Source organism: Bufo bufo, chromosome 2 (assembly GCF_905171765.1).
Source record: "Bufo bufo chromosome 2, aBufBuf1.1, whole genome shotgun sequence".
Taxonomy (NCBI): Eukaryota; Metazoa; Chordata; class Amphibia; order Anura; family Bufonidae; genus Bufo; species Bufo bufo.
In genome coordinates, this window is record NC_053390.1 from 473,553,873 (window position 1) to 473,567,338 (window position 13,466).

General features: G+C 43.0%; 1 protein-coding gene across 1 annotated transcript in view; it reads left to right on the top strand.

Annotated features, from left to right (window-relative positions):
- The window catches only part of SEMA6B (semaphorin 6B), an 808,975-nt gene that overhangs the window by 601,303 nt on the left and 194,206 nt on the right, over window positions 1-13,466 (top strand). Inside the window, exon 10 of the mRNA XM_040419828.1 lies at window positions 11,000-11,131. Within this exon, the coding sequence (XP_040275762.1) occupies window positions 11,000-11,131 (132 nt within the window). The remainder of the gene's footprint in view (window positions 1-10,999; window positions 11,132-13,466) is intronic.

The window sequence follows — 13,466 nt, forward strand, 5'->3', positions numbered from 1 at the left end:
CTGAGCAGCGATATAATGATCCCTACCCTCCATTTTTCATCACCAGAGGAATGGGGAAGAAGGCGAAAATGGAGTTTGCAAGCCTCTCTAAAACGCACAAAATACTCACTACCCCCGGAAAACGTATCCGGGAGCGAGATCTTAGGCTCAGAACAAACTCCATGAACGCAAGCTGAACCGGTCACTTGAAACGGAGAAAAAGTCTTACGGAGATCAGCTACCTCCAATGAAAGACCCTGGAAGCGCTCAGCCAAAAGTGAAACCGGATCCATGCTTGAGACGGTTTTGGCGGCTTATAATGTTACGGATGGTGTACAGGAAACAAGACAATAATATAAACAATGACTCACTGGATCCACAACTAAGGAACAAAAGGGGAGACCCCTGCAAGAGACCTGCCGCTCTCCCTTATTGCTCTGCCTATGCGACCACCCCAAAGGTGGATGAGCGCATATCCACGTACCTAGACTATCTTACACCTGAAGACCCTACAATAGTGAGGGGACACGACCACCGGCTCCCTACACAGACACGGAGGGAGTCGGGGTCACCTGGATCCAGAAAACAGAAAATCATAAACAGAACTTATCTTGCAGACGACTGGGGACTGTGGACTGGGAACAAGGAACAGCATGCACACACACTCCAGGAAGTTGTATAAGCCGCACACTACTGCATTCTGGGGAGGAACTTAAAGGGCAGTAATCAGTCCAACAGCATGACAGCTGAGATAGACTAACGAGATGAGAAACTAAACCAAAACAAAGAAATTCAAGGCGGAGGATCTGAAAGGCTCCTGTCAGAGCTTCTCAACTGTCTGGCTGTGACAACTTGAGGACAGTTTATTATTTTACCTTTTCACCTTCTTCTCATCCTCTCTTGAGGTACAAGGCCAGTAACATGGTCTTAGTTCGAGCATTTGTTATGTTCTATTCAAGTTTATTCTGTATGTTTTACACTTGCTGTCGTACTCTGATGTTTCATAAGTCCTAATTACCGCCATTGCCTTCTTAACCCTCTCACATCTCCCCTATATTCTATGCCACTTTAGCTGTGATGTGATAAGGGATTGCTTTCTTTTCTCTCTTACATGTACCCGTCCCGGGCTAGCCAGATCTCGACTTTGAGCGATCTTATAATTCCTTTAATCTCTAGGTCTGTCTGGCTCTGGTTGGAGGGGCAGTGGTGGAATAATGGTGGATTACTGAGTCCTATTACCCTTTCCTTTGGTTAGAGGATCGTATAGGTTAACTTGTACTAGGTCTCTATTGCCTGATAGATATATACCTGGGTTATTCTCCCCACTGCGCTTTACTAGCTGTAATTCCCATAAACCTAATTGTCTTATAAGCTTTTAACTATGTGGGGACCCGCAGCCTTGACGCTGGGAGTAGCGGGGGAGGCAATTATTGGATGATAATTATGCTTTAACTGCTTCCTCCCCCTCTGCTCCTGGATTGTCTCAACAAGCATGTGCTGTGGAGCTCACACAGGCTTTGTGTACTTCACAGTTCTCCTCCCTCGCTTTACCCCTAATCTGCTCTTCTCCAGTATATTTCTGTGTACCCCCATCTTCTCCCCCAGAGTGTTCTTCCACTCTCACCTCTCTGTACTCCCCCCCCCCTTACAAGAGGTATTTACTCTGTTGGGTTTCAACAGAGTGTTCAACATGCTCAATTTTGTATTTACTCACCCTGTACATAGTTCTTCAAGACGGGTCTGGTGTCTAGGAACATCTTCCTCACTGGGATGTATTCTCCTCCGCTGCTTTGCAACCACTCATACCTAATGGATCCATTAAAGGTAATATCTCTTAACGTGAATGGGCTCAATGTCCCCCAAAAGAGAAGTCAGGTCTTCCAAATGCTTAGGAGAGAGAGGGCAGACCTGCTGTTTCTGCAGGAGACGCACTTTAGGCACAACCATATTCCGGTCCTCTCTTCCAGACACTATACTAAATGGTTCCATAGCACCCACTCCTCGGTCTCCAGAGGAGTTTCTATTGGAATAGGTGCCAATATCCCTTTTCAACTCCAAGCACAGTACATAGATCCTGAGAGCAGATATATGTTCCTCAAGGGTACGCTTTTTGGTAATAAACTGACCTTAGTTAATGTTTATGCCCCTAATTCCAAACAAATACCCAGGCTAATTAAGATGTTAAGCTCCCTACAAGAATTCAGAGACGAATATTGATTCTAGGGGGTGATCTCAACTTGGTGCTGGACCACCCTATAGACTCCACGTCCATTGTCACCAAATATTCCACTACACAACTTCGCAAACTTCGTAGGGCACTATCTGCTCATCAGATAACGGATGTCTGGAGGCTGGCTCACCCTGGAGACAGGGACTATACGTTTTTCTCAGCGGTCCATAGGTCCTACCAGCGTCTAGACTACTTGTTTGTATCTAACCATGTACTAGAGAGGCTTAAATCCTACACTATTGGACAGATCACAATATCTGACCACGCCCCTGTCTCTTTGGTGATCCAGCTGAAAGGCCTCCCCCTAGGGAGTGGTCGTGGAGACTCAATGAAACCCTTTTAGAAAATGAAAGAGACAGAGATAAACTAGAGGGAAAACTTAAAACCTTCTTTGAACTAAATAACACCCCCTCGATAGATAAAGCCATGATATGGGAATCCCATAAGGCATTTATTAGAGGGGAACTTATCTCCCTGGGGTCCTGGGTGCGCAAGCAAAGATCAGCTCAAATAGATTCCATCTTAGCCCAAATCTCTGCCCTCGAGAATGTTAATAAGTGTAACCCCACAGAAACACACTACAAGGATATTCTTAAGCTAAGAAGCCAATTGAAAGATCTATTAAACATCAAATCGGCCAAAGCTCTTAGGTCAGCTAAATACAAGTTCTATATTCATGGAGATAGGGGTTCTAAACTCTTGTCACAGATGATCAAAGGGCAAAGAGAGAAGGCTTTTATCTCTAGCATCAAACCAGACAAAGGTCACCAGTTAACCATTCCCCCGGCAATAGCTGAAGAATTTGCTAGGTTCTACTCCTCTCTCTATAACTTAAAATCTGAGGACCCAAACCATACAATTGCCAAGATAAACACTTTTCTGGAAACTGTTAAAATCCTGACCCTAAAAGATGATGAAAAGGTCATGCTACTCTCCCCAATCACAGAAGAGGAAGTGGCGGAGGTATTGGCGAGTATCCCTTCGGGGAAATGCCAAAGACCCGACAGGCTACCCATAGTGTACTATAAAAAATTTAAAAACATTTTACCACAATTGGTAGACTTATGTAATTCCCTTTTACAGTTGCAAGAAAAAGTATGTGAACCCTTTGGAATTATATGGATTTCTGCACAAATTGGTGATAAAATGTGATCTGATCTAAGTCACAACAATAGACAATCACAGTCTGCTTAAACTAATAACACACAAAGAATTAAATGTTGCCGTGTTTTTATTGAACACACCATGTAAACATTCACAGTGCAGGTGGAAAAAGTATCTGAACCCTTGGATTTAATAACTGGTTGAACCTTCCCTTGGCAGCAATAACTTCCACCAAACGTTTCCTGTAGTTGCAGATCAGACGTGCACAACGGTCAGGAGTAATTCTTGACCATTCCTCTTTACAGAACTGTTTCAGTTCAGCAATATTCTTGGGATGTCTGGTGTGAGTCGCTTTCTTGAGGTCATGCCACAGCATCTTAATCGGGTTGAGGTCAGGACTCTGACTGGGCCACTCCAGAAGGCAGATTTTCTTCTGTTTAAGCCATTCTGTTGTTGATTTACTTCTATGCTTTGGGTCGTTGTCCTGTTGCAACACCCATCTTCTGTTGAGCTTCAGCTGGTGGACAAATGGCCTTAAGTTCTCCTGCAATATGTCTTGATAAACCTGGGAATTCATTTTTCCTTCGATGATAGCAATCCGTCCAGGCCCTGACGCAGCAAAGCAGCCCCAACCCATGATGCCCCCACCACCATACCTCACAGTTGGGATGAGGTTTTGATGTTGGTGTGCTGTGCCTCTTTCTCCACACATAGTGTTGTGTGTTTCTTCCAAACAACTCCACTTTGGTTTCATCTGTCCACAGAATATTTTTCCAGTACTGCTGTGGAACATCCAGGTGCTCTTGTGCAAACTGTAAATGTGCAGCAATGTTTTTTTGGACAGCAGTGGCTTCCTCTGTTATATCCTCCCATGAAATCCATTCTTGTTTAGTGTTTTACGTATCGTAGATTCGCTAACAGGGATGTTAGCATATGCCAGAGACTTCTGTAAGTCTTTAGCTGACACTCTAGGATTCTTCTTCACCTCATTGAGCAGTCTGTGCTGTGCTCTTGCAGTCATCTTTACAGGACGGCCACTCCTAGGGAGAGTAGCAGCAGTGCTGAAAATTCTCCATTTATAGACAATTTGTCTTACCGTGGACTGATGAACAGCAACCCTTTTGGAGATACTTTTATAACCCTTTCCAGCTTTATGCAAGTCAACAATTCTTAATCATAGGTCTTCTGGGAGCTCTTTTGTGTGAGGCATCATTCACATCAGGCAATGCTTCTTGTGAAAAGCAAACCCAGAACTGGTGTGTGTTTTTTATAAGGCAGGGCAGCTGTAACCAACACCTCCAATCTCATCTCATTGATTGGACTCCAGTTGGCTGACACCTCACTTTTATTAGCTCTTGGAGATGTCATTAGTATAGGGGTTCGCATACTTTTTCCACCTGCACTGTGAATGTTTACATGGTGTGTTCAATAAAACATGGTAACATTTAATTATTTGTGTCTTATTAGTTTAAGCAGACTGTGATTGTCTATTTTTGGGACTTAGATGAAGATCAGATCACATTTTATGACCAATTTGTGCAGAAATCCATATCATTCCAAAGGGTTCACATACTTTTTCTTGCCACTGTAAATGGCCAACCCCTTCCACCACAATCACTAATCGCCCATATAACAGTTTTTCCTAAAGATGGGAAAGATCCCACTAAATGCAGTAGTTATAGACCAATCTCCCTGCTTAATGTCGATGTTAAACTATGGGCCAAACTTCTCAGTCAAAGAATAGCAAAGTTTCTCCCTAAGCTTATCGGTGAAGAACAGGTAGGCTTTGTAAAGGGTCGTGAAGGTAAACATAATGTGAGCAGGGTCCTACATGCCATATATTATGCGAAAAAACATAAGATCCCCCTAACACTTTTAGGTACTGATGCTGAAAAAGCATTCGATAGGGTAAATTGGGCTTTTATAGATAGGGCACTACACCACTTCGGCTTCCCTCCCTTGTTTATCTCGGCCATATTCTCACTTTATTCTCGTCCTTCTGCTAAGGTACTTATTAATGGCACCCTTCCCCACCCCCTATAACATCACCAACGGGACAAGACAGGGCTGTCCTCTCTCTCCAGCATTATTAATCTTATCCCTAGAGATGCTGCTTTGCAAATTGAGAACCTCTGAGGCTATTAAAGGCCTTAAAGTGAATGGAAGAACTCATTCTCTAGCAGCCTTTGCGGATGACCTGCTTCTCTTCATAACAAACCCTAAAGATGCTATCCCAGAAGTGATCAAAATCTTCTCAGACTTTGGAGAAATCTCTAACTTCAAAGTCAATTATGACAAATCTGAAATACTGAATGTAACAGCCCCGGATAGGCATATGGCGGAGATCAAATCATGCACTTCCTTTCAATGGCCAAAGGAGGCAATTAAACACTTGGGAATTATGGCTCCAGCTAATCCCCTGCATCTTTTCAGGCTTAATTACGTCCCCCTATTCAATAAAATTAAATCCTTCCTAGCTTCGATCAAACTCCCCTTTCTTTCATGGTTGGGAAAGAAAAACCTTGTATCAACCTATGTCCTGCCACAGATTTTATATATTTTAAGGTGTGTACCAATCCCTTTATCGTGCAGATATCTCTCGGATTTTCGCACTTTATTTAGTAATTTCCTTTGGTCCAATAGAAAACCACGTTTAGCATACTCTTTGCTTATTAGGAAAACTAATACTGGAGGTTTATCCCTGCCCGATTTACAATGTTATCTCCACGCTATTCAGTGGGAACGGTGGATTGAGTTAGCTAGACCCCACAATAAGGCCCTACATGTTGAATTGGAGAAAGCTCTGCTAGGTGAAGACGCCTGTCATCGTCTTTGGGTTAACACACGTACTAAAAAAGGTAAACCCCCCATTAGTGCCCTAACACGCTGCTTATTCCAATACTGTGGAAAATCCGAGGCCCTATCAATGTCTGCTTCCAAATTATCACCTATAGCCCTCCTGTCTGTTCTCCCCTTTTTCCTTAATACAGACAAAAGTGACTCCCATAGAGCATGGTATTATCTAACTGAACTTAGGATATCTGACCTGATTAAATCCACAGATCTCTCAGAATTCCTTAAAAAAGTCCAAAGCCTCATACCTGGACATTTGAGATCAGTTCTGTCTGAGTGAGATGTCGAAATCTGCTGTAAAAAGTATAAGAACTCACACACTAATGCTCATGTTGACCCCACTTGGCTTGAAAATTACACCCTATTGCCGAATCCCCTCCTAAGATTCTCTCAAAACTATATTCCCAACTAATATTGAACTCTGCGCCTGAGAAGCCAACTTATTTAAGGGCATGGGAGGGAGAGCTACAGACTTCTTTCTCAAGGGAAGAAGTTAGAGTCATTTTAAAACACTCACGGATTCTCAAAATGTATACGCATCCAGGAAAACTCTTTTAAAATACTATCTAGGTGGTACAAAACTCCAGACTTCCTATTCAGAGCACACCTCTCCCCTTTAGATAAGTGTTGGAGATGCCAGGAAGAACGGGGTTCCATCTCCCACATATGGTGGTCTTGTAAAAATATCTCAAAATTCTGGACAGAGGTAGAACATATCATTAATAAGGTCTGTGGCTCTCACGTCTCATTGACCCCAACACTAGTTCTGTTATGGCTTCCACAGAGAGATCTCAGACCCTCAACTAGAAATTTGGCCACGCATATGATCTCAGCTGCCAAGTACATTGTTCCTACCAAGTGGAAAAACTCTGAACCTCCCACCATTAAAGAGTGGTTGGATAAAATCCACCAAATATGTCTTATGGAGGAAATGCTGGGTTGGGAAAGGGGCAACAGGAAAGGTTTTTTAAAAACTTGGCAGCCGTGGTTGAATTTCTATAGAGAACACGGGAAGATTTAACCCTTGTCCATATGTTTCTAGGGTTTGTTCATTCACTTTTGACTCTATAGGGAGCAGATTTGACACCCCCTCTCCTCCTTTAGGTGAACCACTATTGGAACAATCATCTCCTCTGTTTCCGTCTCATGTAGGGCCCATACACGGAACAAATATATCCAGTCGTATCTCATACTCATATACCCGAGGTTGTGTACCTGTGAGAACTGATATAATATCTAAATATGTTTATACATCCAGGTCATAAAGATCTGTCTCAGACCCTTCCGTCTGTTGTGTTTTATGTTATTTCTTTCTTTTCTTTTCTTTTATCAGTTGATAGTACAATCAATACTTGAGACCTAAGGCTGATAGTCTAACCATTCCTCACTAATAGCAATGCCTGTGCTTCATAGGTTTACAACACTCCTTAAAAATATTCTGTGATTTGTTGTGGTTTACTGCAGTCACCGATCAGTTACCTTATTAAGAATTACCAGCAATTTTGGAGACATTTTTTGTGGTGATTTAAGTGGGGATTGTCCATTTGAGCTCCTGTAAATGTACTATTTGCCTTATTTGTACTTGAAAAAAATGTACTAGTTTGTTGTCTACTTTTTCTTTATTGAAAATCTCATAAATAAAGAATTTACAAAAAAAAGAAGAAAAAGTTCAGTCTCCAGAAGCGTCAAAGCTTCTTTACTTTAAGAACTGTGAATCTGTGGAATAGACTTCCTCAGGACGTGGTCACAGCAGGAACAGTGGACAGTTTCAAAAAGGGTTTAGACGAATTCTTAAAAGTAAAAAACATAAATATTTATGAAAACGTGTAGAAATCTGAGTCTCACTTCCTTCTGGGATTCGCGTCCACTTATCCCTTGGTTGAACTTGATGGACGTTTGTCTTTTTTCAACCGTATTAACTATGTAACTATGTCTCCTCCAGATCTTGGCTGGGCAGTAGCTGCTGACTGTGCTCTAGTAGCTTGTTCTCGCTGTATAGTGGAACTGAGCCCACATCATAATACATGTCTAGCTGAGGGAACAGAAAACGGCAGAGGCAGGTTGAGGATAGGTCAGGGCACAAGGCCTGCTCCTGGGCCATGCCAACTAAGGGTTGAGTCTGACGAACCCACCGACTCTTGGCTGAGGGTGTTTGAGTCAAACATTCAAGCACCGCTGGGTTGCTGGTTGAGACAAGACCGCTAGATGACACCAGGAACTCAGGCCTCTCGAAGTGACCCCTGCTGCCATGCCCCCTTAATCTACTGCAACCTGCGCCTGCACCAGAAACATTTAGGACTCTGCCCCTCCCCTGTGCAGGTTCTGCCACTTCTCAGTCTGACCTACTGTTAGACCAAATAAATAAATAGGAAATTAATACACCCCCAAAAAAAGCTGTAATTTTGTTACTTCACCGCACAACGGCTAATAAGACTTTTTTTTCCCACTAATACACCCCAAAAAAGGCTGTAATTTTGTCAGTTCACTGCACAAAGGCTAATAAGCCCTTTTTTTCTACTGATACACTCCAAAAAAGGCTTCAGAACATATAATTGCACCGCTGAATGGCTAATAAGACTTTTTTTCCATTAATACACCCCAAAAAAGGCTGTATTTTTGACACTTCACCGCACAACGGAAAATAAGCCCTTTTCCCCCCACTAATACACCCCAAGAAAGGCTTTAGAACATATAATTGCACCGTTGAACTGCAAATAAGCCCTTTTTTTCCACTAATAGCCCCAAAAAAGGCTTTAGAATATATAACTGCACTGCTGAATGGCAAATAAGCCCTTTTATTCCAATAATACACCCCAAGAAAGGCTATAATTTTGTTACTTCAGCGCACAACAGTTAACAAGCCTTTTTATCCCCACTAATACACCACAAGAAAGGCTTTAGAACATATAACTGCACTGCTGAATTTTTGAATGAGAAGGTGTGTCCAAACTTTTGGTCTGTACTGTATAACTGCACCGCACAAAGGCTAATAATACTTTTTTTTCTACTAATACACCCCAAAAAAGGCTGTAATTTTGTAACTTTACTGCACAACGACAAATAAGCCCTTTTCCCCCACTAATACATCACTAAAAAGGCTTTAAAACATATAACTGCACCACTGAACAGCAAATAAGCCCTTTTTTCCACTACTTCACCCCAAAAAATGTTTTAGAACATATAACTGCACCGCACAACGGCTAATAGGATGTACAAATATTTCCTAGTAATAATCACCCTGTTAATCGCTGTATCGCACAGCACTTGCACCCCAATAACAAGCAAGGTTTGCTGGAATTATCATGTATCATGTATTGCAAACCTAAAAGCAGCAGTATAATGGCAATTTGGATCCCCAGTCAGTGCAGCAAGGTGTAATAGGATTGCTCCTATTACCCAGGCTGTGCACTCCCCTATTGGACCCTGTTGTCCTTTTAGGCTGCGTTCACACGGGCGAGATTTCCGCACGGGTGCAATGCGGTAGGTGAACGTATTGCCCCAGCACTGAATCCAGACCCATTCATTTTAATGGGGCTGTTCAGATGAGCGGTGATTTTCACGCATCACTTGTGCGTTGCGTGAAAATCGCAGCATGCTCTATATTCTGCGTTTTTCACGCAACGCAGGTCCCATAGAAGTGAATGGGGTTGCGTGAAAATCGCAAGCATCCGCAAGCAAGTGCGAATGCGGTGCGATTTTCACGCACGGTTGCTAGGAGACGATCGGGATGGAGACCCGATCATTATTATTTTCCCTTATAACATGGTTATAGGGGAAAATAATAGCATTCTGAATACAGAATGCATAGTACAATAGCACTGGAAGGGTTAAAAAAAAAATAATAATAATTTAACTCACCTTAGTCCACTTGATCGCGTAGCCCGGCATCTCCTTCTGTCTCCTTTGCTGAACAGGACCTGTGGTGAGCATTATTTACAGGTAAAGGACCTTTGGTGACGTCACTCCGGTCATCACATGATCCATCACATGATCTTTTACCTTGGTGATGGATCATGTGATGACCGGAGTGACATCACCAAAGGTCCTTTACCTGTAATTAATGCTCACCACAGGTCCTGTTCAGCAAAGGAGACAGAAGGAGATGCCGGGCTACGCGATCAAGTGGACTAAGGTGAGTTAAATTATTATTTATTTATTTTTAACCCCTCCAGCGCTAGTTTACTATGCATTCTGTATTCAGAATGCTATTATTTTCCCTTATAACTATGTTATAAGGGGAAATAATACAATCTACAGAACACCGATCCCAAGGGTTTGGGTACCAAACATGTGCGATTTTTCTCACGCGAGTGCAAAACGCATTACAATGTTTTGCACTCACGCGGAAAAGTCGCGGGTGTTCCCGCAACGCACCCGCACATTTTCCCGCAACGCCCGTGTTAACCCAGCCTTATAGTGTGGAATAATTCCTCCCTATCCTTTCCCTATATTTCTAATGACCTTTCCCTGAACTTCTATTCAGTTTTAAAGCCTTTCCTACCACTTTCCCTAGTGGCTGATAATGTCTCTCCCTGTACTAAGTACACTGGAAAATGGCTGAATCCAAGATGGCTATTTATAGGGAGGGCTGTGACATCACAGGGGCTGGCTGGCTGCATGCATTGCATTGTGGATGATCCCTCATTCCCAGAGTTCTTTGGTCCTTGTCCTAACACTTGCAGCAGTCATTTTAGCAATCACAAATGTGATTCGTTACTATGAAGCGTGAGGAAATTCTGATTCGGTGCGAGTCGAATTTTTCCTGAAATTCGGATCGAATTCCACTTCGTCAACTTCGATTTACTCATCTCTAATAATTACCTTTTTTTTCAGTATACAGGGCTCTGCCGTCTGTGCATTTGACATGGAACAGGTGGCCTTGATATTCTCTGGTCGGTTTAAAGAGCAGCGCAATCCAGAGTCTGTATGGACGCCTGTTCAAGAGGAGCTAGTCCCAAAGCCACGGTGAGTGAATTATATGAAAGAACAATATTATATTGCACATGTTGAGAAGTCTTTTTCCTTCACTAAACCATTCAAGTATGTGTTGTTAGCATTTTAAATTCAGTAAGTATGCTTCCTTGGTTTAAAAATAAAGGTTCATAAAACTTGGAATTTATTATTTTGTTAAAATTATTATATTTGTCTTGCACACTTATAACTTGAACACAGTTTGAGCTTTTAGCAAACATAAGACAGTGGGAGGAATGTATTAAGACTGGTGACTCTTACTCTAGTCTTATCAACAAACTCCACTGACATATCATGCTCCAGAATTATTAAGAGTTAGGCGGAAGTCCGCTCCGGCCCCATTCACTATAATGGGGGAAAGCTGGAGGTTCGGCCGCAGCACGGCAAGCATACCAAGAGGTGGTTGGACAAAAAACGCAGCGTGCTGTAGTTCTATTCCAGCCTCCTCTCGGCATGTATGCTGTGCTGCGGCCGTTCATTATAGTGAATGGGGCCGGAGCGATACCGCAAGTGTGAAAGTAGCCTTAATAAGTATGGCGCATCTTTACAGTTCTGTGTGCCAGAAAATGTAATCTAGTAATCAGCAAGGGATTGCTGGTTTTACACAACCCAGGCCACCAGAATCTCCGGGAAATAAGATCTACAGTGGATCTACTTCCAGGATGTCCCGCAAGGACAGTATCATGATGCTCCTTGAACACTTTGTATCGCAGTTCAGAAGGAGCAAACAACTTCCCTGGAGGACAAGAATCAGGAGCCTCCTCTTGCGCCCCCAACACTTCCGTCTACAGCTCGGGGTAAAGAAACCACCACCCCATCAGCCAAAATCAGAGCGGGATCCTCCGAATCCCCCACCCCCCAGAAAGCTATGTGACAACGCATCCGCTTTGATGTTTTTAATCCCAGGGCGATAGGTGACCACAAATTTGAACCTGGTAAAAAACAATGACAATCTAGCCTGCCTAGGATTTAAACGCTTTGGAGATTGCAGGTAGGCAAGATTCTTATGGTCAGTAAATACCGTAATCGGAAAGGTAGCCCCTTCTAGCCAATGGCGCCACTCTTTAAAGGCCAATTTGATGGCCAACAACTCTCTATTCCCAACATCATAACATAATTTCTCTCGGCGGCCGAGAGTTTCTTGGAGAAAAAAGCACACGGGCGCCATTTGCTAGGAGAGGGACCCTGCAACAAGACTGCTCAAACTCCCACTTCTGACGCATCAACCTCCACAATGAAAGGGTTGAGACACATCAGGTTGCATCAGAATGGGCGCAGAAGAAAAACATTTCTTAATAGCAGAAAAAGCCTGTAATGCCTCATCCGACCAGACAGAGAAGTCAGCGCCCTTCCTAGTCATATATGTCAAAGGTTTTACAATGGTGGACTAATTCAGGATGAACTTTCTGTAGTAATTAGTAAATCCTAAAAACCGCATCAGGGCTTTCTGATTCTCCGGCCGATCCCATTCCAGTACCGCATGGACCTTTTCGGGATCCATACGAAAACCGGAGGCAGAAAGCAAGTACCCCAAAAACGGCAGCTCCTGAACAGCAAACACACATTTTTCCAACTTGGCATACAATTTATTCTCCCGAAGGATCAATAACACTTGTCTCAAATGATCCTGATGAGTCTTCATATCAGGAGAGTAAATTAGTATGTCATCGAGGTAAATAACCACGAACCTCCCCACCAAATGATGAAAAATGTCATTGATAAAGCGCTGAAAGACTGCTGGAGCATTAGTGAAACCAAAGGGCATGACTAGGTTCTCAAAGTATTGAAGGCCGTTTTCCACTCATCTCCTTCCCTGATTCTGATCAGATTATAAGCTCCTCTTAAATCCAATTTAGAAAACACCTTAGCACCAACAATCTGATCAAAAAGATCCTGAATCAAGGGAAGGGGATAAGGATCACAGACTGTAATGAGATTCAGTTCCCGGAAATCTAGGCACGGTCTAAGAGATCCGTCCTTCTTCTTTACGAAAAAGAAGCCAGCGACCATAGGAGACTTAGATGGTCTAATATGTCCCTTTGCCAAACTCTCGGCAATGTACTCCCGCATAGCTACTCTTTCGGGTTGAGAAAGATTATATAACCAAGATTTTGGCAATTTTGCTCCGGGGATAAGATTGACCGGACAATCATACTCCCGGTGAGGGGGCAACTCCTGAGCTCCGCCCTCCGAGAATACGTCTGAAAAATCTGAAAGAAACTGAGGCAACACCTTAGTGACCCTCCCTGAAATAGAGGCACTAAGACAGTTGTCCATACAAAATTCACTCCAATTCCTGATTTGTCTTGTTTTCCAGTCAATGGTAGGG